The sequence below is a fragment of the Anser cygnoides genome, chromosome 2, assembly GCF_040182565.1.
Source record: "Anser cygnoides isolate HZ-2024a breed goose chromosome 2, Taihu_goose_T2T_genome, whole genome shotgun sequence".
Lineage (NCBI taxonomy): Eukaryota > Metazoa > Chordata > Aves > Anseriformes > Anatidae > Anser > Anser cygnoides.
The window spans coordinates 35,871,518-35,895,000 of record NC_089874.1 but is presented as its reverse complement, the minus strand read 5'-3'; the positions used below and the strand labels follow the sequence as shown (position 1 = coordinate 35,895,000).

Sequence of the window (23,483 nt, the reverse complement as noted above, 5' to 3'; positions counted from 1 at the left end):
AGGCAACAGCTGTAGTTAATATCTTATGAAATACAGTACTAATAAATACAATTAACATTATTTTAATGGATATTTTTATGTTGCAGTGATCTGTGTAAGCTTTCGTAGTGAAGTACAGTTAGTGCATATGGTACTGCTACAATACTAATTACATTTATTACAATGGCTTTTGCTCTGTATTTCAGCCATGCTCTGTGCGGTGGACTGTTTCATAGAGGCATGCTGACAAAATACATGCTATGAATGCAGCAGATGATATTAGAATAAATAAATATGGAAGTTGGTTATAGCTGTCTGAAGGCCTCTTAGTTATGAAATACTTTCATATCAGTATTGGTCCCAAGGGTTTTGAGGATAACTGTGGCAAGAGAATATATGTTCTAAGGAGAGTCTGCTCTGTACAGAGCTTTCCAAATATGTTGATGCAAGCTCTCTGTCACGTACATTGCTTCTTATTTTTACTGTTGTCATTTCTCTAGCTCTCAAAGGCTGCAAACAAAAATAGGGTCCTGTTGTGGTAGGTATTCTGCAAATAAAAAATGCAGGGGTGTACAATCTAGTATGGTGCCCAAGCTACTCATAGAGTAGTGCTTATATTATTAGTCTTGGAATGAGAAATAGTGGAGCACTATCTTTGCAGCTGTGCCCTGGGCTAAACAGCCATTCAGAGAAGTGGGGCCAATTAGCATGGGCATGGTAGATGTACAGCTTTGGAGTTGCTGCTTTTGAGACCACAGTTTGTGTGTGTCCAGCATGGGTGCTAGTACAGGTGTATTTGAATTTTTCAGTCAGAATCACAGGAGGGCAGCTAGGAAGGATACTCCACCATACTCAGTATGTTATTGCCTTTACCTGCATAGCTGTGCTGTCCATGAAGCAGTTATCAAACCTGTTGCCAGATATTTACTTTAAGTAAATCCAGCCCTGGTTTGGGAGTAAGAGCAGGTAAAAGACTTCTGAGGTCTTTCTCACGCCTGTGTTTTTTTTTTTTAAATTTTATTTTATTATTTCTTCCCCTACCTTTCCCCAGCCGATTGGCATGGGGACCAATAATATACCAAAATACTTCGGGACCCAAAGCATTTCTCACAATTTAATGCCAGCAGACTGTACCTGTGTGATCCTAAGACTGGGGCCACAACACAGAAAAGGAGGTTAAAAATAGGAAGGTAATAGGATACTTTGTTGCATTTCTAATGAGATGTTCAAAGCTGATCAAAGGAATCATTGAAAGGAGAGGGTAAAGCCAACAAATGTCTTCATGTTTACCTCATTCCCTGGAATGTCATAACCTATGGGAGTGGCAACTCCTGATTGATGAGCTCTCCACAAAACAGCTGACCTGTCTTGCAGCCCAGTCCCAGATGCCTGTGCAACCCCTTTGCCATAGCGCTCCTGGGCAGATGGTTTCGGCAGTCTATTTCTGTGAGTCTAGCTGGCAACAGGACTTCTGCCCAGTGAAGATAGGCATGCTCACACAGTTAGGACTGTGGCAGGAGAAGGGGAATATGTAGGAATATATAAAGAGCACACTTGGCTAAGAATCTCCCTGATGTGGAGAAGTGCCAGGGAGTAAAGTGGGTGCACAACATGATCTCTGGGTAATGCAGGGAGGTCAGTTGTTCATAAATGAGGAGGCAATTAAATATAGTGGGATCTCAGGGAGGGGGACCAAAACTATGGAGAAAGAAGAGATGAAGCAGAAATGATGAGAGAAGGAAGCAGCCTGGAAAATGACAGTACTGGACACCAGAAGGGCTTTGCAGGATTAAGACTATAAGAGTTAGTGCAGAAGAAGAAATGTTTTCAGAGATGGTTAGAGGTACGAGAAAAGGGAATGACTGGAATGGGAAAGAGTGGTTTTGGACAACAAAATGGTCAAGTCGGGCTCTAACAAGAGTGTCCCAGGCTTGGTGACTTCGACTGTTTAAAAAAGAAATACCTTCTGGCTGGAAGGCTACATGTTAACTATTTGCATTTAAGATTGGAAGATACAGTTCCTCTGGGAAATTTTATTTATCAATAGATATTATGGCAAAAACTAGTTTCCTGAACCTCATACTTTTTGTCTCATATGCTTTCTTCCACCTCTGATAGGCAGAAATCTTTCTGGTTCTAACACATATCCCTGTTTCCCCTGCTAGTCTTGATCACAGAAGGATAGAATATTCCAAGTTGGAAGGGACCCACAAGGATCATCGTGTCCAACTCCTGGACCACCCGAAACTCAAACCATGTCTGATAGCGTTGTCCAAATGTTTCTACACTCCAGCGGTCTTGGAGTCGTGGCTGCTTCCCTGGGGAGCCTGTTCCAGAGCCCACCACTCTCTGGGTGCAGAACCTTTTGCTAACACCCAGCCTGACCCTCCCCTGTCCCAGCTCCATGCTGTTCCCTCGGGTCCTGTCGCTGTCCCCAGAGAGCAGGGCTCAGCGCCTGCCCCTCTGTTCCCCTCGTGAGGGAGCTACGGGCTGCCATGAAGCCTCCCCTCAGCCTGCTCTGCTCTGGGCTGAACAAAGCGAGGGACCTCAGCCTTGGTTCTCATATGTCTTGCCCTCCAGACCCTTCACCATCTTTGTAGCCCTTCTTTGGACACACTAATGGTTTAGTGTTCTTATACTGTGTTTCTGAAAACTGCACCTTCTGAGTGATACCTTCTGCAGTTGGTGTATTTTGTGTTACAGTCCTGCCGAGCCCAGCTTCTAGGTTAGGTTAGGCCTTGAGGCCCGTTTCCTGTGCCCCTTGCCTGCTCTTACAACCTGCCCTTGCGGATTGCTGCTGTTTCCGCCTTGAATGTTAGGAGAGGATTAGGAAATGAAGAGAAACAGGCATTGGAAGCTGGACAGGCTAAGGGGAATCCCATGAGTTCTTGGCCGTTCTCATTTCTGCTCTGGCATTAGAAATTCTCTTGTGTGTCAAGACGGAGAAAAAAAAAAGACTAAAAAAGACTGCCTCTTACGTATGGTTTCCTTGGTGTCTCTTTACAATGCTTCCATGTTTCATTCCCAGAGGAGGTGAAAATTTTGAAATAGTCCTCTAAGAAAGTTAACCACATAAACATTGCACTTTTTTTTGGGTAAACTTAGGAGAACCCATGGCAGATGTGTGTGGGAGTACACTTATTTTCACATGCTTTTGCTTATTTTCTGCTGTCTGCTGTTCTAATACTGTCTGTTGGGGAAGGAAATCTGCTTTTTGTATTGTAGTTTTTAGTGCTTCAACAGTGTGGTGTTACTCTGTCTGTTGGGATACTCCATCATGAAAGCAGACCTTCAGATGTTGACAGGTCCGATACTCAGTTTACTCTGGCATATGCAACAAGTGTGACACAGTATCAAAAATGTCCTTAATTTATGAGCGGTTTAGAGCTGACTTCATGCAAATGTAGTAGCTATGAGACTGGGGGCTTAGGGCATCTGGCAGTTCAGCCTGCTACATGTGCAGAAGTCTATATATAGCTTTGCACCACAGGCGGTGACTGCAAAGATTTTAGTCCACTGCCCAAAGTAGCAGATGTCAACTGTACTAAAGATCAGTATAAACATGAAGGTCAACGCCAGTAAAAAGCGTAACTTTTTTCAAAATACTTCTGTTGAGCATGCCTCTAAAAGAAATAATGTAGAAGATGTTGAATTAAGAAGTTTAGTCTTGTGTTGCTCACAGCCTCCTTCAATGACAAGCATGTTCTCTGTAGATGGCATTTGAGGACAGCAGATGAATTAATTTGGTTTTGATTTAGCTCTTTTTTTTTTTTAAGTATATCTTGATTTGTAGAACATGTCAGGTAGAGCATACAAACTAAAGCAGTACCTTATGTGTAACTATTTATGATGCTGAGTTATGCAGGTTAAAACCTGAGATAGATTTACATTTGTTTAAAAGGGCAGCAGCTGTGGTAGCCCTAAGCACGAGGCGGTTAGGTGAGATAGACATGTGACGCTCAACATTGTAGCAGAATATGTATTGCCAAAGGATATTCTTTATGAGACTATGAATTCAAGGTATGCGTATTATTACCAAAAAATTGGGGTTGTGGTGGCACTTTTAATGGTACGGGGATGCAGCTAATGATCAGTGTGGAGAACTGAGCAGTTTAGTCTGTGGCTTGTATATTTTTGGTTTGATAAATTGGTTCTTCTTGTCTGTGCACTTGCTGGTGAGAAGCGTGGTTTGTACTAAACTTAACTAGTGAATTCCGGTCATAGGCTTTGAAAGATTTTAGTGTTGCTTGTGGCTTAACCAATAAGCAGATGTGAAACATTTCTCCTTTTCTAGCATTTTTTCTTCCTATTCTATCACTGATGCAACTGCTCTCTCCAGTATTGAATAAACGGTCCCCTGTTAGAAAAACTGACATCTGGAAGACTCTTCACAGTACTTCACATAGCAATGTTCTGACTCAGCCATTAGTTGTCAGAGCTCAAATCGGGGTCATCTCAAGAAATCTGTAATGCTTTTTACTTCTAGCAAGAGCTGTCCTGAAAATCTGCTTAATGTTGTCATTCAAAATTTACATGGTTTCATTAGGCTTATTAAAGGCAATGAAAAATGCAGCAGTGTGTAACACTGATAAAGTCCTTTCACCTTGCTATTTCAAATCACGCTTATGGACGATGAGTTTAACTTCCCACTAGCCCTGGGCAGAGGTATTATCTCAATTTTATGGACAAGAAAACTGAGGTAGATTCAATGACTTGTCCAAGGTCATACATAAGACTGATAGTATTGGGGAAAAAACGTCCAGACTTGTCCTAATTACATGATAATTTTTTTGAATAAACTCACTGTCATAGAAAAGATGTATTTGTGTCTATGTCTTTGTCTTATGGGTTTTAAAAATTATTTTCAGTGTGAATTTTTGCACACAAAAAAACAACAGTATTTTCCTCAGATGCGTGATTCTCACAGCTGAGAATATTTAGAAGAATTCATATCTTTTTTTTTTCAGACTTCAGTTCACTGCTTCCTACAAAAACTTTGTTGTAGTCTACTTTGGCTCTGTTGTTCTCTGCCTTTGTGAGATAAAGCTGCCCTCATTATTTAGCATTCTTGCATTTGCATATGTACAAGAGGGAACAGCTGCTTTCTGCAGGGATTTTGTGTACTCATTCATATTCCCACAGTGGTGGCCTTGTTCTGAAGCACACTGCTACCCTGTGGAAAAGTAGAAGAATACATGGGCAATACAGAAATCTGTTATTAAACACTTAAAAGTATAGCAGTAAAGAAAAAAATGTAACCACAGAGTTGCATTTTTAAAATCTGAAGTGTCATGTAACGATGATGTATAAAAAGTCTCTTCCTCTAGAGCTGCTGGAATGTAATGGGGAAAAAATCTGTTCAAAAGGAATTTTGCAATCCTCTTGAAGTTTAAAAGACAAAAACAAAAACCAAGCTAGTATTATTACTAAGAATGTTTTGTGATTTTGTCTTATTTTATTTTTTAAATAAAAATGGTGGTAGTGCTCATTTCTCATTTGAAGTTGATTTTGGCCTACATAACAAACAGCTGTTCCCATATCCGTGGGCAGAAAATTACATGCCTCCATGTTTCTATACAATTGAGATTTCCAAGTGTGATCAAGAAGATAGTTTAGTTCCTGAAGTTTTGTGAATAGCTGGCCAGTCACAAGAATATGGCCCTTCCTTTTTTTTTTTTCCTCAACACTTTCACTGTATATTTTCTTAATGGCTCAACTCAGATTTTAAGATAAATTAAAAATATATGAAAAATTAAATGACAAAAAATAGATTCTCTCCACAAATTGAAAAACATAAAATCCCTTTTCTAGGTTAGAGATAAAAAGAAATAAAATTCTGGCCAGAAATATGAGAACACATTAAGGAATGTAATTTGTATGCTTTGAGTTTAGAGAAGAACTTTGCTTTTCAGTTCTTTGGAAAAGAACAAACGCTTTCACTTTGTCTTTAAAATGAAGCATCTCAGAGTGACTTTTGAGGAAGAACTTTGAGTCCAGGTGTATGCAATTTTCTCCCGGAGCATTAAGATAGGTACATACATGAGGTTGTAAAAACCCGTGCAGTTGAAATGGAATGTGCTAAATGTGATGGTCACAATTGGACCAACCATTTAAAATAACAGTACATTACAAATATGATTCTGAAGCACTTTCTTCCTTGCTGGATTTTTTTCCTTCAATTTTGCCACCTTCTACTGTTGGAGTTCTTGTTTTAATAGTAGTAGATAGTATTAAAATATTTTCAAGAGGGAGGAAGGAACTTACAGAATTATAAATATTCTGCTTATGGATATCTGGAGAAAAAAAAAAAGGAAGGTCATAGTCTGACCTACAGACCTTGGCAGTGTCCTTTAAACAATCATTAATCATATGTAGTGCATCAAATCATCATGTGCAAGATAACATTAGTGACCTCTCCAACTGAGAATAACAAATGACTTAATTTTCCTTTCTATACATGACAGTAGTGTTGACAACCTCTATGTATATTTTTTTTTGCCCTGTACCTAATCAAGTGATCATTCTCATCACCAAATTTTCCTTTGACTGTATTTTTTCACTCCTATTTCTGCATGATAGGAACCTTTGCAGAGAGCATGTAACGGGGTAGTCATCATATATGCATGTTTATTTCTGTTGGGATATCTGAAAGCGAAGTAGTTTCAGCATCTTTTATGCTGAGGAAATGACAAACTGAACAAGGGAAATAGGGTTATGTTGACTACCTAGCTTTATAAATTTTAAATAATCTGTGCTTCAAAAAGTTGGCAAAAGCACAGCATGTAACAGTATTACCAGGGAAAACCACATATTGCTCATAATGTTTTTGGGAATGTCTTTATTCATACATGTGATCGTAAATAATCCACACATCTTCTATATTACTCGTATAAAAGTTGCTTAAAAGTCCTGAAAGAAGCATTGCTAGCTGTAACTGGAACTGTGATGTGCTCAGAAATGTGTCTTTATATGCAGTTAGAGAGTTAGAGTAAATATTTTAGAGCTATACTGAAGACTTAATTGCCTGTCAGCTGCTGAAAAGGTCTTGTTAAACCAATTATAACCCTATGATGTCTCAGTGTCTATTCTGTGTTGGCCAACTCTGCAGCTACGGGGTAGTGGAGTCCACAGGATCAGTGTGCGTTAAAGGGTTAAAAGGCACCTTAGGCAATATTTCGTGACTGTTGCTGCCTTCACAGAAACGGCCTCAGGATTTCAGCATTCTGGGCTGTCAGTCCTACCACTGCACCACCACCTGCAGTCTGATAGCTCCAGCTGTTTTTCTCCCAGTTTTGGAGCCTGGCCTTAAGCAGGAGCAGTGCTAGCAGCTGCATGGCTAAGCCCTGCAGAGACTTGCAAGTCATGGGCTGTCCTAATACTCGTTCAGCCCTTTGCCACAAATTTGGAGGTAAAAATAATGTGCCATCCTGTTGGCACCGTAGGGTGCTGCAAATCAGAAGTCTGGCCTCGCTTTTTTTTTTTTTTTTTTTTCTTTTTTTTTTTCTTCCCTCTCTACTGGTGGTGCCAACTGATAGCCTGGCTCCCTATGCATTTTCCTGGCAGAGTTTCATTGAATGGCAGTGGGACAGAGTTCATGGAAGTGCAAGATACTTAAAGATTTTGTTGCAGCTGCAGACTTTCTTGGTGGCTTTTATTTATTTGTTTGTTCTTTTTGGCACTCTTACATCATTTAGAGACTAGATTAGCAGTCTCTGCTGTTAGTTGCTGAAACGGAATGGTTCATAGGAGAATGCTTAAGAATAGAGAAAAAGGATATCAGAAAACATACATTTCAAGAAACACTCTAAAATACCATGCAACTTTTTTGGGAAATCATAATGGATGAATAAACTCCAGCTTTTTGCCACATAGCTGGGCCACTGGGAGCTATCAGGACAACCCTCGGAGTGGTGGTTTCACTGTCCATACACCAGTCAGTCAGGACTAACTGCTCTTAGGCTTTTTTAACCAAGTAATACTGTCAACAAGGTAAAGTGCAACCTTCTTATTTGATCTTAGAGGCTATGCCCAAGATACTCATCATGAGAGCATCAGTTGCAATAGGTGTCTTTGTTGTGTTTGCTCTTTTCATTGTTCGTTTGAGGTATTGCAGATTAAAACTGATTAGACATTCTTTCCATAATCCAACTATATATTGAAGCTACACTTGAGCTGTACCATTATTGTTCTGTTGAAGTCCCGCATGCATTTTTTGTCAAAAATATTTTATGCAACAGCTTCCAGATCTACGCGGTGAGATTCAATTTATGAACATCTGAATAAGAGAAGAAGGATTGATAAATGTGAGCCACTATGCAATTTATAATCCCTCATATCTACAAAATGCCTTTTTTCCTAATAAGCATCCTAGCATGCTTTTTAACCGCTAAGATTCAGGTTTCATCTTTTTTGATGGCTTGCCTTAAGGAAAAAATCTAGAATTTTAGTTCAAAAAATTATTTTGACTCTGAATTTGAGTTTGACTAGCTAAAACTCCCATAGAACTTGCTGGGAGGAAGTTTCATGCACTGCATTGTGCTGTGCTGTGTGCCCTGCACCTCTTCTACTTCTCAACCTGAAAAGGATAGCGTGGATGTGACCAGACATGAAGTTCACTACTTGCCCCTGCATTTGTGTCACCACACCCAGCTTCAAGTGGTTAGTCAAGCCACTAATTTTTAGAAGGCTAAGCCCTTCTTAAGGTGGAACTGGGTGTCAGAAGACTGGTGTCTTTCTTGAAATGTGGTGACCTGTTTTGTGCTCATCTCTTGCATCCTTCAAATGATATTTTTCAACAGTGACACTCGTGTTTAATAAACAGATGATAAACTTTAGGTTGCTCTGTGTAGTAGCATGTGTCTTTGGTCCTGTTTTTAGGTTTTTAAGATTGACAAGATATCAACAGCAAACAAACAGAACAAATCTGTGTGCTGAGTCCACCTACTTAACAAGATCCTGTCATTACAGAATCTAAATCCCTCTGCTGGGCTTCAGCCTTCAAGGTTGAAGTTAATTGTTGCCCCTTAAAGCTAGTGCTCCAATGGTATTTTTTTTCCCCATGGATCTATTTTGAATTATAAATCAAGCACACAAACGTTTTTATGTATGCTGTGACTATACCTGGTGACTTCGGTCAGAGTTCCTTACTCTGCCAGTTGTGTTTAAGTACATTCCTGAATCTAAATTGCATTTCTAGAGCCAGATGGATAAATTAGGCTCTGTAGAGAAGTAATTAATGTATAAGCCAACCCAGCATGTTTCAGTTTCTGGTCTCAGCACCAGTTTCTCTGATTTCTCTCTTACTACTTGCTTGTTTTTTGCCCTTGGTGAGGGACAGGAAACCACATACCAAAACAGCAACAACAAAAACTATCAAAAAAAAAACCCTAAATACATTAACATACAAAAGCCCTGTCCCCTTCCCAAAACAACCTCCCCCTCAAACCTGGCTGAGTTTAGCGTAGCATTCTTGGAGGGATAAAAGTCTCAAAACGGAGGAAAATCTCGAAGGGCCACACCAATCTCTGTTGTAAAATTCATCTCAAAGCTACAGAGGTGTATGTAGATGTAACTAGATGTTTTTGTCTCTGTTCTAATTAAGCATCACTGTTTTGTTCCTCTCGTACTATAGACTATGTGGTGACCTTTGTACTTTTTTTGTGATCTTAATTTAGTTCTAGTGCTTCAGCTCGTTTCTTCAAATAAAGGATGCTAATTTATTTGTATTTGCACAGATGGCCGTGTCATTTTTTCACTTAATATGCTCCAACACTTTCTTTGCTATTTTTTGTGTTCCTATAGAAATTTCTTTCTCTAAAAATTCTTTGTGTGACTGCATTATAATAATGTTTAACTTGATGAAATCAAAAATTCAGAAGGGTACCTTTTGGGACTAGAAAATATGACAGTAGATGCTGCCTCCAAGAAATAATTAAATGGAAATGTGCGAGGGGGTGTTGCTGAGACTATTTGTAAACTTTTGATTTCTAAATGTTGCCTTCAGGCTTGGTAAGAAAAGCTCAGTGTTTGTAAAGATTATCCTGACAGCAATATGCTGGGTCAATTGTCAAGACATGTTTAGCATGGGGGGATGTATTAATCTGCTATGGCTACCACTGTAAGTGGTTGGAATAAATAGAGGGCTCAAGCAGATGAAGAGGGATTAACTGTGTAAATTGAGCAAACTCTTCAATCACTAAACCAGTGATTTTACAAAGGATTAGTCTGCTTTTACAAATATTGATTACTGATTTGTTACTTGGAATGAAGATGATATAACTCGTGCAGTTGCTATGTAGTATGCTATGTGAAGTGTACATCATTCATATTAATGGGATTGTCATAGACATTATAGAAACTGACAGATTTATTATAGTAGTGCCGTTAGCATTGTCATAGCTAAAGTTGTGTCAGCGTTTCCATTAGAAGTCTCATTTCCATTTTTTCGTGTTCATAGATCAACTTTAAAATTTGCTCAGTTGAAATTTTGGCAATACCTGTTTATAGCTTTGACACAATTATTATTTTTGTGCGCTCTTAAAGAGAACTGAATCAACAATTTTTGAATTAGAAGAAAATACTCTGTGTGACTTTTAAAAAACGATTACAGGTTTACGTTCCTTGTTTTTAGTGCAGCTTTTGAGTGACACTGTATTTTCATTAGTTTTATTAAGCCAGGTTTGTAAAGGAGTGTGTGTGTTAACTAGTTGATATGGGGGGGGAGGAATTTTTATATACATGAGCTCTTTTGCCTGTCTAAAGGCTTGTCTGGCTTTTTTTTTGGTGTTAGTTTTCTGATAAAGATTATTACTTTTCCTACAAATCTTGTCCCATGTATATCCACAGATCATAATGCTACCACTAAATACTGTCCCACAGACCAAGCAACAGTGCTCATTTAGAAGGCTCAGTTGATTCATACATCTTCAGTGTTACAACTGGCATGAGTTCCAACAGTGGTATGCTCATCAGCTGGCTTGTCCTTCTAATTCTTAATTTAGGTTTATGTGCAACAGTGGGATTAAGAGAAACGCAGGTGTGATATGTGAATCAAGGGACACAGAGTGAGAGATGAAGGAGTTTGAAAAAATCCCTGATACCTATGCAATTATTTCCTCATTGTAAAAGTTCGTAAGTTTTTTTTTTTTTTTTTTAATGCTTGTTCCTCTTAATGTGTCTTCTTTCCAGTCTTATATAGACAGGACACAAAAGAATCCAATCACAGCTATTCCCTCAGTTCTCTTTTCCCAAATTGTGATCCCTGTTGCAGAATATGGTGGTAATTCTGGTTTGTGAACTTGCAATACCTTAACTCTTTCAGTTTTCCTATTGCAGAGGCTGAAGATGCAGAAATTGTATGTTTTAACCATAGGAAAAGACCAGCTGGCATTAAGCAAGTCAGTCAGAGTGACTCTCTTTTGCTTTTAGATTTCAATTCCACAGATGGTATCCAAAGAAGATTTTATTTTGGTTACTGTGTTTAGAGATTCAGATGCATTCAAGAGAAATTTTCCAAATAAAAATGAATATAGTTTTTGTTAATTGCAAATAAAGATATTCCAAATATTCCTGCTTGGTACTAAAACCTGTAATAGCTGCATAGAGTCACCTTGGAAAGATGGTAATCGTGTGGAAAAGTCCATTGTCTAGCTTGGTATTGCTCAGATCATTTAAAATTGAAATGGGTGTTTCAGGTGACTAGACATAATAAAATGGGGCTTACAGGTGAATTGGTACAGTTGGTCTGATTTGTTCTTTGCTGTTCAGTGAACAACTTCTGCCAGAGCTTCTCTTGTTGCCTGCATCTTCAAGTGTGTGGATTTCTTCTGAAAACTTCAAATGGAGTGAAAGCATTAGCACAGTTATTCTTTTTAAAGTTGGAGTTGGTATTGGAAGATGGTTCTTCCCATTGTCCTCAGTACTGCAATGAATACCACACACTGGAGATCTTTCAGGAAACCTGAGTATTCTTCTGTTAGCTTCTTGCAGTGTTTCATGTGTTCTTTTAAGTTTTGTCACATGCAACTAGAACAAAATGGAGAATTTTGTTATCTTCCTGATAGCAAACTCCTTATGAGAGGAGGTTTGAAAATACCTGTATGCTTCTTCGACAATAAAAGCTTTGAATCTTTATTACCTCTTTCAGAGTACTTACAAATAAAGACACTGTGCTGGTCACTCCTGTTTTTATTTTTTTTACTGTTACCTTTTTTTTTTAACCTTCTTATAGTCTTGCTCTGCAGATTTTTTTAAAGTGCAACGTCATTATTGCAGTAGACTGTAAGTCTCCATAATGCATTATATTTAACGTATATTTTGTGTGCAGCAGTGGAAAAACTTGAAGGCTCACGTGAGATTTTTTTCTCTTTTGTTTCCCTTTTTATTTTAAAAAGGCTTGTCTTTACTTGCAGACTGCACTGGAAAGTCATACCTCCATCTTAATCCATGTTAGCTTTTAGTGTGATAGTTCACTGATCATAGATTTTTACTTAAATTATCAGTAGTAGAAGAAATGTATCAAAATGAGGTAATGAGGCAGAACATTCAAGCCATTTTGTGTTTGCGGGAATACATAAAATGTGGAAAATGAAAATTATAGCTTTCTTAGACCTCTCTTCATTGAAATCTGCAAATGCCACTTTTAAAGATTTGGTTCTGGTTTTAGCTGACTGTAGGAATTCTAATCTCTTCCTTCATACAGATGAAAGATTTCCAGCACCAACCAGTAATGTTAAAAATTTTTTTGATCATGGATATGAGCTGTTGGAGCATTTAAAATGCTCGAAGTGTGTAGGCATGTTTCCTTTCAGAAGCTTAGCAGGCCAAGACTTTGGCCAGCAGTCAGAACAGTTGGAACTTTGCAGCCTACAGGACTAAGCCAAGAGGGCTGCCACTTGGCATGAATGACTTTCATATATAAAACATCATACAATTTATGTTGGGGTTTTTCGTTGGTGTTTTATGGTAGTCTGAGAATTTCCTTCTTTCTCTGGATTTCTTCGGTATTGCTTACTGTACACACAGCATGTTACCTTTCTGATGAGAGCGGTAGTTAAAACGTTCCCCTGCCCAAATATCTCTATCACAGATTGAAATTCACATTGGATGATTTTCACTTTCAGTTAAACAGCTAGATTTGGCATTTCTCCAACTGTATTTTTTTTTTAGTGGCCTTAAACTAGTTTCCAGAACTACAAAGTGAACAATTTAGGAAAGGAGTTATAGGGAACAGATCTTCCTTAGGAGAGGATACAGTGCAACAAAATATTGGGAAAAGATGAATTAAGAGGAAGAAAAATCCTATGCTATTTGTTTGATACATGATTTGTGAAGAATCCCACTTGGATGGTATTACCAAAATCTGGATAACAGTCACAGAATGAATCTGGATAACAGTCACAGAATTCACTTAAGCTCTCCTAGATCTGTCAGAATGTTGTTGAGTAATAAATATGCGGGTTACTAGGATGCTGAAACTAAAAGAACGTGTACTACATATTTTAAAATACCATTTGAGAGTTCATTGTTTCCCTTTTCAAGTGGCATTTGGCAGCTTTTCTGCCAAAATGTATTTAACTCAACATGAAAAATATTTAATAGTTGTCGTTGTTTACTGGCAGTTTAGGCTCATTTGCTGAACAAAATCTGCCAGTCACCCAAAGAGGAAACTTTAGACCCTTCAAAACTACTAATTAAAAGAGTTAGGACAAGATCAGGAAATTAATAGAAATCTTCTTGTTCCAATTCCTGTAACTTTTTGTTAAGCATTGTGATACGTGCTTATTTCCAAGGGATTCTTATACTTACCAGGTGGTTATTTAAAAATAGTAGTAAATGGTGGTGTATTGTAGTATTTACCTTTTCCAGATGTTTTAGATGTTAAGCTGAAAATTGTTTTTTTTCACCTGGTCATATTAAATGCTAGCTTTTAACTTGCTGTTTGATAAACCTATAGGACTTTCTTCCTATTAGTCATCTGGGAATACAGGAATCATGATGTGGTTAAAGATGCTATCCATATGCATTTTGACATCATGCTGGTCATACTCCAGCTGTAGACTCTTTATTCCTGACCTTTTAATTTTCTATGATTAGCTAACAGCACCTTCTGCAGTTCAACTATTGTGTAGATATTCTGAATCCTTAGTTAGGGTTTCTAATCAAAATTGGATGTGTGTGCTTGTCTGTGAGATGATGCTGGGAAATTTCAGCTTGCCTACATCATTTCATGAGAATTTCCAGTACCCCTAATTGAACCATGATGTTGGTTTTTTTTTTTTTTTTTTTTTTTTTGGGTCTTGCTTCTATCTGCGGTGCAGAGGCATTGCTTTTATCTGCGTGTTTTCCTGCAGATTTTATTTCTGAAAACCAAGTAGGAAGCTGAGCTTCTTGTTACATAGGCATAATTTGTATTTTCAACTTCTACAACAGACACGCTTTTCTGTTAGCAGTAGTGTGGACCTCTGGATGATGGAAACCTTTCTGTCTCTTTCCAGAATGATTGATTAATCTGTAATGATCCTTGGAGGGATGTAAGCAAAACTTCTAAGTTTCTATGCCTTGTATTACAGTGGCGTGAGCAGTAGACCTTGTACAAGAGACCTTTTCTTTACTGCTGTATCTTCCTTCTGTTGTCTTGCCTGAGAATCTTTGAGAAACAGCAGAAGCGGGAAGGCTGCTCCTGTGAAGCATCCAGTGGTTGGTTTTGTAACCCTGGGGGATAATGGCAGCCCACAGTAGAAAACATTGCTTCTTCTTTTTCTTTGCTTTTTAAAATTAGCAATTATCCATGTGAAAGTCAAATCTGGATCAAGGGGCAAAAAACATTATCTCCTTTGTATATTAACATGCTATGCAAAATGTGACAGTGGGTGTTTTAGAACCAATTTGAAAGCCAACCAAAGAATGCATAAGTCCAGGACAATATTGGTTTATGAAGACCTTGCAAATTCAAAGTTAAGTTTAGGCAAGCAGTGTGTGATCCAGGATAATTCTATTAAGCTGTGGATCCTGGTGAATGGAGACTGAGTGGCTGACTCCAGTAATTTATTTAAAAAAGAAGCCTTTGTCAAATGAAATATGTTACAACTATTAAAGAAACTTTGCACAGAAAACAGATGAGAAATGAGAAGCCATAGATGTAAGATTTTGTTAATTTAAAATATCTAAATACACAGTTATTTAATTAGGGGGTAAATGAAAATGACTAAAAGAGATTTCAAGCATGCTAAGCGCTTAAAAGAGCTCAGTATTTCTGTAAAGAATATGTCACAGTGGTTTTTAGGCTGCCTGGCTCACTGCCTTCTCCTGAACTTACAGGAAGGAAGGGAGGAGAAATCCTCATACCTCTCTCCTTACGAGGGAGGAGTAAAGAAGAAATAGTCAGCATTTAGGCCTTTGAGGGTGTAGTGTTAGTGTTTGTAGCCCAAACTTCAGATCCCAAATTAGAAGGAATTAAATAACTAGAAACAGATGCTGCTTTAACTATTCTTTAATAAAATACACTGCTGGCTCTTCTTAGAGTAGTATATTAAGTAGGAGTATTTTGAGGGAATAATTATAAATTATTAGAGAACACAACGGTGAATGCTAGGCATGGCTCCGGAGCAAAACTTCACAGACTAGACAGTCTTTGGAACATTTTGAAGGCCAAAATGTGAACTTTTCTTGAATGAATGTTTCAAAACCCAAACGTTACATTTATTGCGCTAAATTAATGATGTTTTCTTTAAGATTTATCTTTTGATTCTTGCATATTAGACTAATTCATAGCTATTAGGCTACTACATTTGCAAAGTACTAAAGTAGCCTTCATGAAGGTGTTGAAGACAGTTAATGAAGCTAGGGAGATTTTACGTGCTCTTCCAACTGATGGCTTTTCCTTAATCAGAAGACTCTGGGAAATTTGATTTTTTTTTTTTTCAGTTAAGTGTACATTAATCTTCACTTAAAAAAAAATAGAGAGAAGGCATGATTATAAAAGTAAAACACCTCTTTAGCCTAACTTAGTGGTTGCACAACAGATGTGACCCCACTGTATTGCTGTGTACAGATTCAAAGATAATTGAATCCCTCTGCAGTAGCTATTAAAAATAGGTAAACGCTATATTTCCAGATCAAAATGAAGTGGAGATGTATGAAGAATTTTGGGAGATGTCTGTGAGAAGGGGGATGGAAGGAAAAGAAAGAGGAGTAAAATATGTTTTGTTGCTAGAAACAGTACTCCTTCTTTGCTCACACTTTAACAAAAACACTTTCAGATTTTGTCTGTTTGCCTGAGAGATAAAGCCCTGAGTTTGAGAGAAGAAAATCTTATTTTCTGCATTTTAACAGATTTTCCACCCTGGTTTCTAGCTGATGTCAAGGTTTTAATTAGCAATAATTCAACTAGGAATAGATTTCAGTTTCTCCTTTGTTTTCTCCTATAAATGGGTCTTCAGCACAGTGAAAAGGTAGCTGGAAAAATAATTTTCAAGAATAGTGATTTTATATCTATTTTTTAAGTTAAAGGAAGATAAAGTCATTGTTTTTGTTCTCTCTACACTCAACTTAATGTATTTTGTCTTGAAAGTTTCCTTTTACAAGGACTGAAGAATGGTGAATGATTCTTATTTAAGCAAGAAAGCTTTGCCTTTATAATGCTTAGACCTATGGGCCTGTAGTAGGAAAGCAAGCTGTAATCAGTTCAGCTGTTGCTGAATTACACTTACCTCCACTTTGCCTGTTTAACTTCCCATAAGTATGCTAAGCACCTCTTTAGAATACATTGACCTCTAATTATTTCTTGCTTTATGTATCCCTTAGCCCACATTGAAGAAATTAAAAAAAAAAAATCCTATTGGTGTACAGTGTAGAATAATACAACCTGCTTTTGTTTTGCTTTGTTCTGTATGAAGAATTAAATTTTTACACAGTTGCGTTCACCAAAACTCAAAATGCCATGTGTAATGATTAAATTTCATACTTTATCATGTAAAGTGACACTGATTAAACTGTTTTTAAGTAATGGGGAGCAAAATTGCGTTATTCAGGCTTTTGACCGTGAGATTACCAAGTTGCAAAAATTCTAGCTATGCCATAAACTTTAGTCTGAGGTCTTTCTGAAGTCAAAAGATGCACTGGATTTGTGGGACTTGTGCACAGGGACCTGTGCATTAATACACCTACCTTGGTAACATTCACTCACTTCTGAAGGCAGAGCATGGCTGGTAAACAAGCTGGCTTTATGCTTGAGTGAGAGCATTTCACTTTCTTTTCAGTGGAGGAATTTTCAGCCTGGCAGCAATAGCATTATAATAACTGCCAGCTGCTCACTTGGCACAAGAGTGCCTAGAACCAAGAGGAAGAACCTGGTGCATTTATGTATAATTTATTTTTCTCCAAGACTTGAAGGTTTAGGCCTCATAAATATTTTGATCTGGTCTTTGTATGCATCAGTCTGGGAATATGCAAGTGGAGCCTAGTCTGCAGATTTTGGTTTGGAGTACATTGCAGTAATTCCCACCAGGATAAGATGAGAAATTATTTTGGGAGATTCATCTGTGAGTGGGTGGTCAAAAAAGAAGGAAAACCTTTAACAGTAAGCAGATGGACCTCCCTCATTTTATACTATATATTGGGGATGCGAGATAATCATCTCCCCAAATATTGGACAGCATAGACATGATTTTCACATCAAAAGAATAAAGTTCAAGACATTATGAAGCAGAAACTCAAGAATGGAAGGGAGACATTTTTGTATTCTCGGCTCTGTACTTGCCCACCACTGTCAGGACTGCAGAAATGACATCTTCAGGGGTTCACAGGAGCAACATTTTTACCTCTATCTGTAAACTCACACAGCTGCAAGCAACAAACCACTTCTTGACTCACAGAGCCACTTTCATCTGGTATTTACAACTGGTTTGAAAACCTACAGTCTACCAGAGGAGAAAATAGGAAAGGCTATGGGTTTTGCTAATGTCTTTATTTCTAAATTCTTGAGACGTATCTGGGAACAGACCATGCAGGGGTAAAAAAAGGTAGCAAGTCCTGGTGGTCTCTGTTAGGCTGATTCTGGGAGAGAAATTTTACTCTGATCTGTGCAAAAAAAACTGAGGCACCCAAGAAAATTAACACCAGTAGGAGCTATTTGGCATTCCTAAGGTGCAAGCTCCTTGCATCTCTGTTTCATTTCTTATGGGGGACAATCTCCAGTGAATTAGAGGAAACTGAGATCCAGACCATTTCACTTGCATCTGTGAGGGAAGGGAAAAATTTTTCCTTGCTCTGAAGAAGTCCTGGAGCATGCATGAGAGTATAGTATGGGACTGGCATTTGAGAATTCAGAGCTCTAAACTCTAAAGGAATATGTGATTTAAAAAATACTCATTCTTTCTTGGCAGTCTCCGTGTGTTAAGTAGATTTTCTGGAGAAGGAGCTGTCTTATTCAAACTTCCATACAGTAGTCATTTAATGAGTCTCTGATCTCAGCTGCTGGTGTAATGTAAACAAATGCTGCTTTACTATAACAAAGCGCTGCTTTAGTTTTTTTTTTTGATTTGTGCCAAGCCTGTTCTATTTCAAATGAATGGGGAAGCAACGTTTTGACTGAAAGCAACAGCTAAAAAGCAACCTGCTATACAAATCCCAAACTTTTAGTTGGGAGTTCCCACATATAGGGCTTGCAGTTCCCTCTACCCTCTTGTCCATGTCTCAAACAGGATTTAAAGCAATGAAAGAAATGGAAGAAAGGTAGAGCGGCCTTCTGTGCTGGCTCTGGGCAGTCACTGGAAGGAAGATGTCATTCTCTTTTCTTTCTTTCCCTCCTTGTTTGTGTTGCAGTACAGGGGTAAGATTTGTGCCTTCCTCCTGCTGCATGTGCACAACACCTGTAGTTAATGAGAATCTGAGAGGAGGTGGTTCTTTCTTTCTCCTTTATCCTTTTGATGCTACTTGTTCTTCCTCCCCTTTCCTCTAGATGTGCAGGACAATGAAAGAGAGAATTTAGTCAGATTTATGCTCTTTCTTTCATGTACAGCTGTATATGTCTTGGAATATTACAGTTTGGTCCCTCTCTCCTGCCTTTCCACTAAAGTTTCATCGTGTTTCGTGGTTCCCAGGCTTCTCAGACAGCAGTAGGATAATAAGCCTGTGATCTATTTCTGCTTGGGCTACTTACAGGTTTTGGCCAACAGTGAGGCTGACCAGCTGCATTTTGTTTCATGGAGCTGCTGTCGTAGCTTTGAGTAACAGGAAAAGAAACTGGGTTCTCCTCAGGCTGAAGGTGGGAGGAAGACTTCATTCTGCAGTGTCACAAAACCAGTGGAAGATGGCATTTTTATCATGCAGGTTCTTTTTCTCACAAGCTGTCAGTGCCCTGTGTAAAATAAATGTAGTTTCAGAAACTGCCATCATCAAACTTATCCCAGCTGGTCTCGGCAGAAGCAGCAAAACTGGAGGTTGTGTGGGATATTAACTACAGCTCTCTGAAATGGTTACTTCAGGTAGGGTCGTACCTATAGGCAGAATAACTTGAAGGAGTCCCCTTAGTATTTTTGGGGCTTTATGACCCATTTCATTTGCCTGTTCATTGAAACGATCACTTGCCAAGCTTTCTCTTCAAGAACCAAAGTGATACAAAAAACTGTGTGTAACATTAGATGCAATTAGTTGTTGAGATTCTTAAATTCAAAAATATAAGTGGAGTCATTTTGTTTGTTTATTTTAGGTTTTATCCCCTACACATCTGTGGGGATGCACTGTTTTAAAATCAGCCCTACTTGGTGAGGTAAAGCTGGAAGTGTTGCACACTGATGCCTCCCAATGACCAACTTAAAGTAGCACACTATGTCTATTTGTACAAACTCTTCCCCTCCCCCACTCATAATATCATCATTAGATCATCTGTTTAAGTAACTATTAAACTTACTACATACCAGCCAGCAAGTGTCTTTGTGTCAAATTCTCATTTAAAGTTGTGCAGTGGTTGCATACGTATCAAGAGAGGGGGAACAGCTGCATCACCCTAACGTGTCTGTACATGGAGCCAGTAGCTCTTGGATTTTTAACACAGTGGTAAGAATTCCAAGAAAGTTGAAATGCTATCTAGTGTACTGCTAAGCTGGAAAAGAAAAATCAGTGGAAATGTCAATTCATATAAAATTCTATCTACTATCTTACAGTATCCAACACAAACTTCAATGTTTTGTTGTCTGAAGAGCAAGTTGTGTTGTTTCAGGAGTATTTTTGTGCTTTTAAAAATAATATTCTCTGTATCCTCCAGCCTTTTTTCTTGTATTTTTCTCACACAACTGTATTTAAATAGGGCAACGATAAACCAACTCATTTTTGAATGCCAATTAAAAAAAATAAATCTATTTTAAGGGACAAAGTAAAAACCCAGGAAGTAGATAGCGCCTTCCAGAGACAGTGTTTTTAGTTCAAGGTCAGACAATTGATCTTTAACCCACCACACACAGTTTAAAGTGGTTGTTTAGCACAGGGGTTGTCTGCTGATATCAGTGCTTTTTTGTATGTTTTTATTGTTAGAACTTAATGAGATTACATATATTTTGATGAAGAATTGCTGCCGTGTAAGCTTGCCACCTACCTACAGTGACTCTTATGAATATTTGATGACAATAAGTAGTACGAACTTCACTGTGATGCTCACACACACAAAAAAAAAGCAGCATAGGAATAGCTTTTGTTCCAATTTTTTGCTTGCAGTAAACAGTGCGACATTCTGTACATGTTATTAGACATATCTAAAATGTTTCTGAAAACTAGCAGTTTTGTTTGAATCATTTTATTCACTTAGCAAGGGAAGGATGTAGGGTAGAAGTGCAAATTTTAATGCCTGCGTTTCTATTTTAATTTGAGTTGGGGTCGACTGGTCAGTCTTATGCTTCTAGCTATGAATTAATAGTTGAGAAATAGGAAAGAAAACAGTGGTTTGTACTCATCGTTTTGCAGATGCAGCAATGCTCTACAAAATCTAAAAATAATATCTGTCAAACAACAATTGTGTAGACTTCTGTGGAATGTCTTTGGTCCATGCAGTCTCACCTTATAAATCCTATTTGTCTAAACAGTGCTTTGCTATCATATTGCAAATTAGGCAGTGTCTGTCAATAGCAGGTGTTACATTTTATCATCCCTTCATCTAGTTTTTTTTTTGTTTGCAGTACATTATACGTTCTTCACGTTGTATGTTTTTTCAAGATATTTTTGTGTGAAGCTATTATTGAAAACCAGATTCCCGATATAATTGCATGAATTGTGATACTTGTTTTTTGTTTGCACATTTGAAAAATCACCGATTTTATTACCAGGTGACTTTGCCAACCCTGTTCAAAACACAAGTTAACTAAGTTGCCATAATTTGTTTAATTTATATACTTTTCCTTTTCTTCTGAGATTTGTAGGGGCAGCTGCATAGCTATATTTTTCTTGGTGATGACAGCAGCAACAGCTCTAGCATTCATAGTTGTTTGAGGGTTTTTGTATTTAAAATAATCTGGTGTAGTAGTTACTATAATTATTTTCTCCTGTAGCTCCTGCATATTAAGAGTATAAGAATTCATTAATGATACTATATCATTTTTCTTGAAAAGCTGGAATTTACAGAACTTATTTTTCTTTCAGGGAATCTGTTTCCTCCTATTGCATGTCAAGATCTTCAGTTTGTTCTGAAGGCTGGATATTTGGAAAAACGCAGAAAAGGTAAGTTCAACTATCTTTGTGAAAATGATTTAGTTTGTGTTTTATATCTGGGACGTCTGTGTGTCAGTATTTGAAGTTGTACACACAACTTTATACAGGATTGATAAATAAAACTGAATAGAAATTGAAACGTTGAATCATTATTATGCAAAAGAAAGAACAACACATAATTGCTTCTATACTGATAAAAGAAAATCCCATTTCTTTGACTAAAAAAATCATGCTGTGAAAGTCCAGCATCAGCCATAATTCAGAGACTTTTAGGTATTTTTGAAGAAAACATGAGGAACGTATGTAAAAGTACCATATGTTGACTTCATGTTTCAGTGAGCATCAAGATTTATTTTCCTTCAAGAGGGCAAATATTGATCTCAGCTTTGGTTCAGTCAATATTTACCTTGATTCAATAAATCTTATATTGTCACCTTAATACCCACTTAATGCTGCAATAACTGTAGGAAATATTTAGGAAGTTGTTCATAATTTCCTTATATTTAATGTTTCACCTGACTTCTCTCTTTATATGATTTCAAATTCCCATTTACTTCCTTGCCACCAGCTTTTATTTCTGGTTTCCCTTCTCAGTGCCATACATTTGTCTTCTTCATATCCAGATTTTGCTTCCTTTACTTAGCATTATTCCTATCTCCTCCCTCTTCCCTCACCCTCGAAAAGAAGTAACACATTTGTGTTCAATAATGCTATACAGTGATGTAACACAAATTATATTATTTGCAGACCACAGTTTTCTTGGCTTTGAATGGCAAAAGCGGTGGTGTGTCATCAGTAAGACGGTCTTCTACTATTATGGAAGTGACAAAGGTAATTATAACAATAATGATAAACCATTAAAGTGATCTTTTAACAAAGAGAAGAAATATGAAAATAAGAGGAAAAATGAAAACTCCAGTGGAGTTGGAAACTGAGAAACTAAGGATAAATGAACTTGAAAACGTGAATGGTTGTAAAAAAGTGCTTTGAATTTTATAAATATATAGAATATTAAATCTCTTAGAATCTGTAAATGATGTGCCCATTTTCTAAAGCAGGAAAACTGAAGAAAAAAGTTTACATTACTTGTAAAGCTACCTCATGTGCCAATAACAGCTAGCTATTAGGTTTGATAGTACTCTAATACTTAATTAATGTACTGGATAGCAAATGCTCTTTCTGTCCAAATGGGATTTTCATTTGAAAATACCCTATGGCAATTACACCTTCTGCGTTGTTTAAAGGTGGTTGAATCCAGGAAAATGTTAGTCTAAAAACCACACAGTGGAGTTTCATATTTCTTTCTAAATTACGTTCTGGAAAAGTTAGAAATGAAGTAAGATATTTAACTAGAAGCCAGTCATGGAGACTAAAGCTAGTTTCTGAATGTGATTTCTGATTGTCAGTTTTGAAAGAATCTGGCATAAGCGTTGGGATATCACTTTGAATATTCAAAATTGTCAGTCAAATAAAGCTTTCTTTAAATTGTGTGCCGAGTGTATTTCGTATGTACAAAAGGTGTAAGGCAAATTATACAGAATTGTATCTGTAATTATTAAAAGTGCAACTCTCTTTTTTTTCTTAAAGAAAAAACAGAACTTATTTCTGCGCAAACTTTCAATTTAAACATTTTTCTTCTGCTTGTGTTTGTGTGACTCTACATGAGATTAGTGCAGATAGTCTTTTCATATGGTTTTAATTTAATTTGGTTCAGTTTGTTTCACTACTCAATATGCTGACTCAGTTAAACTCATTCTCTCTTTAAAAAAAGAAAATTAAAGTAAGGATATAATTGTATCTTATGTACT

The 23,483-nt window shown here is 37.4% G+C and overlaps 1 protein-coding gene across 1 annotated transcript in view; it reads left to right on the top strand.

Moving 5' to 3' along the window:
- Positions 1–23,483, top strand: part of SKAP2 (src kinase associated phosphoprotein 2) — a 116,743-nt gene that overhangs the window by 46,070 nt on the left and 47,190 nt on the right. The window contains exons 5-6 of the mRNA XM_048070248.2: positions 21,607–21,684; positions 22,423–22,506. Coding sequence (XP_047926205.1) covers positions 21,607–21,684; positions 22,423–22,506 — 162 coding nt within the window. The remainder of the gene's footprint in view (positions 1–21,606; positions 21,685–22,422; positions 22,507–23,483) is intronic.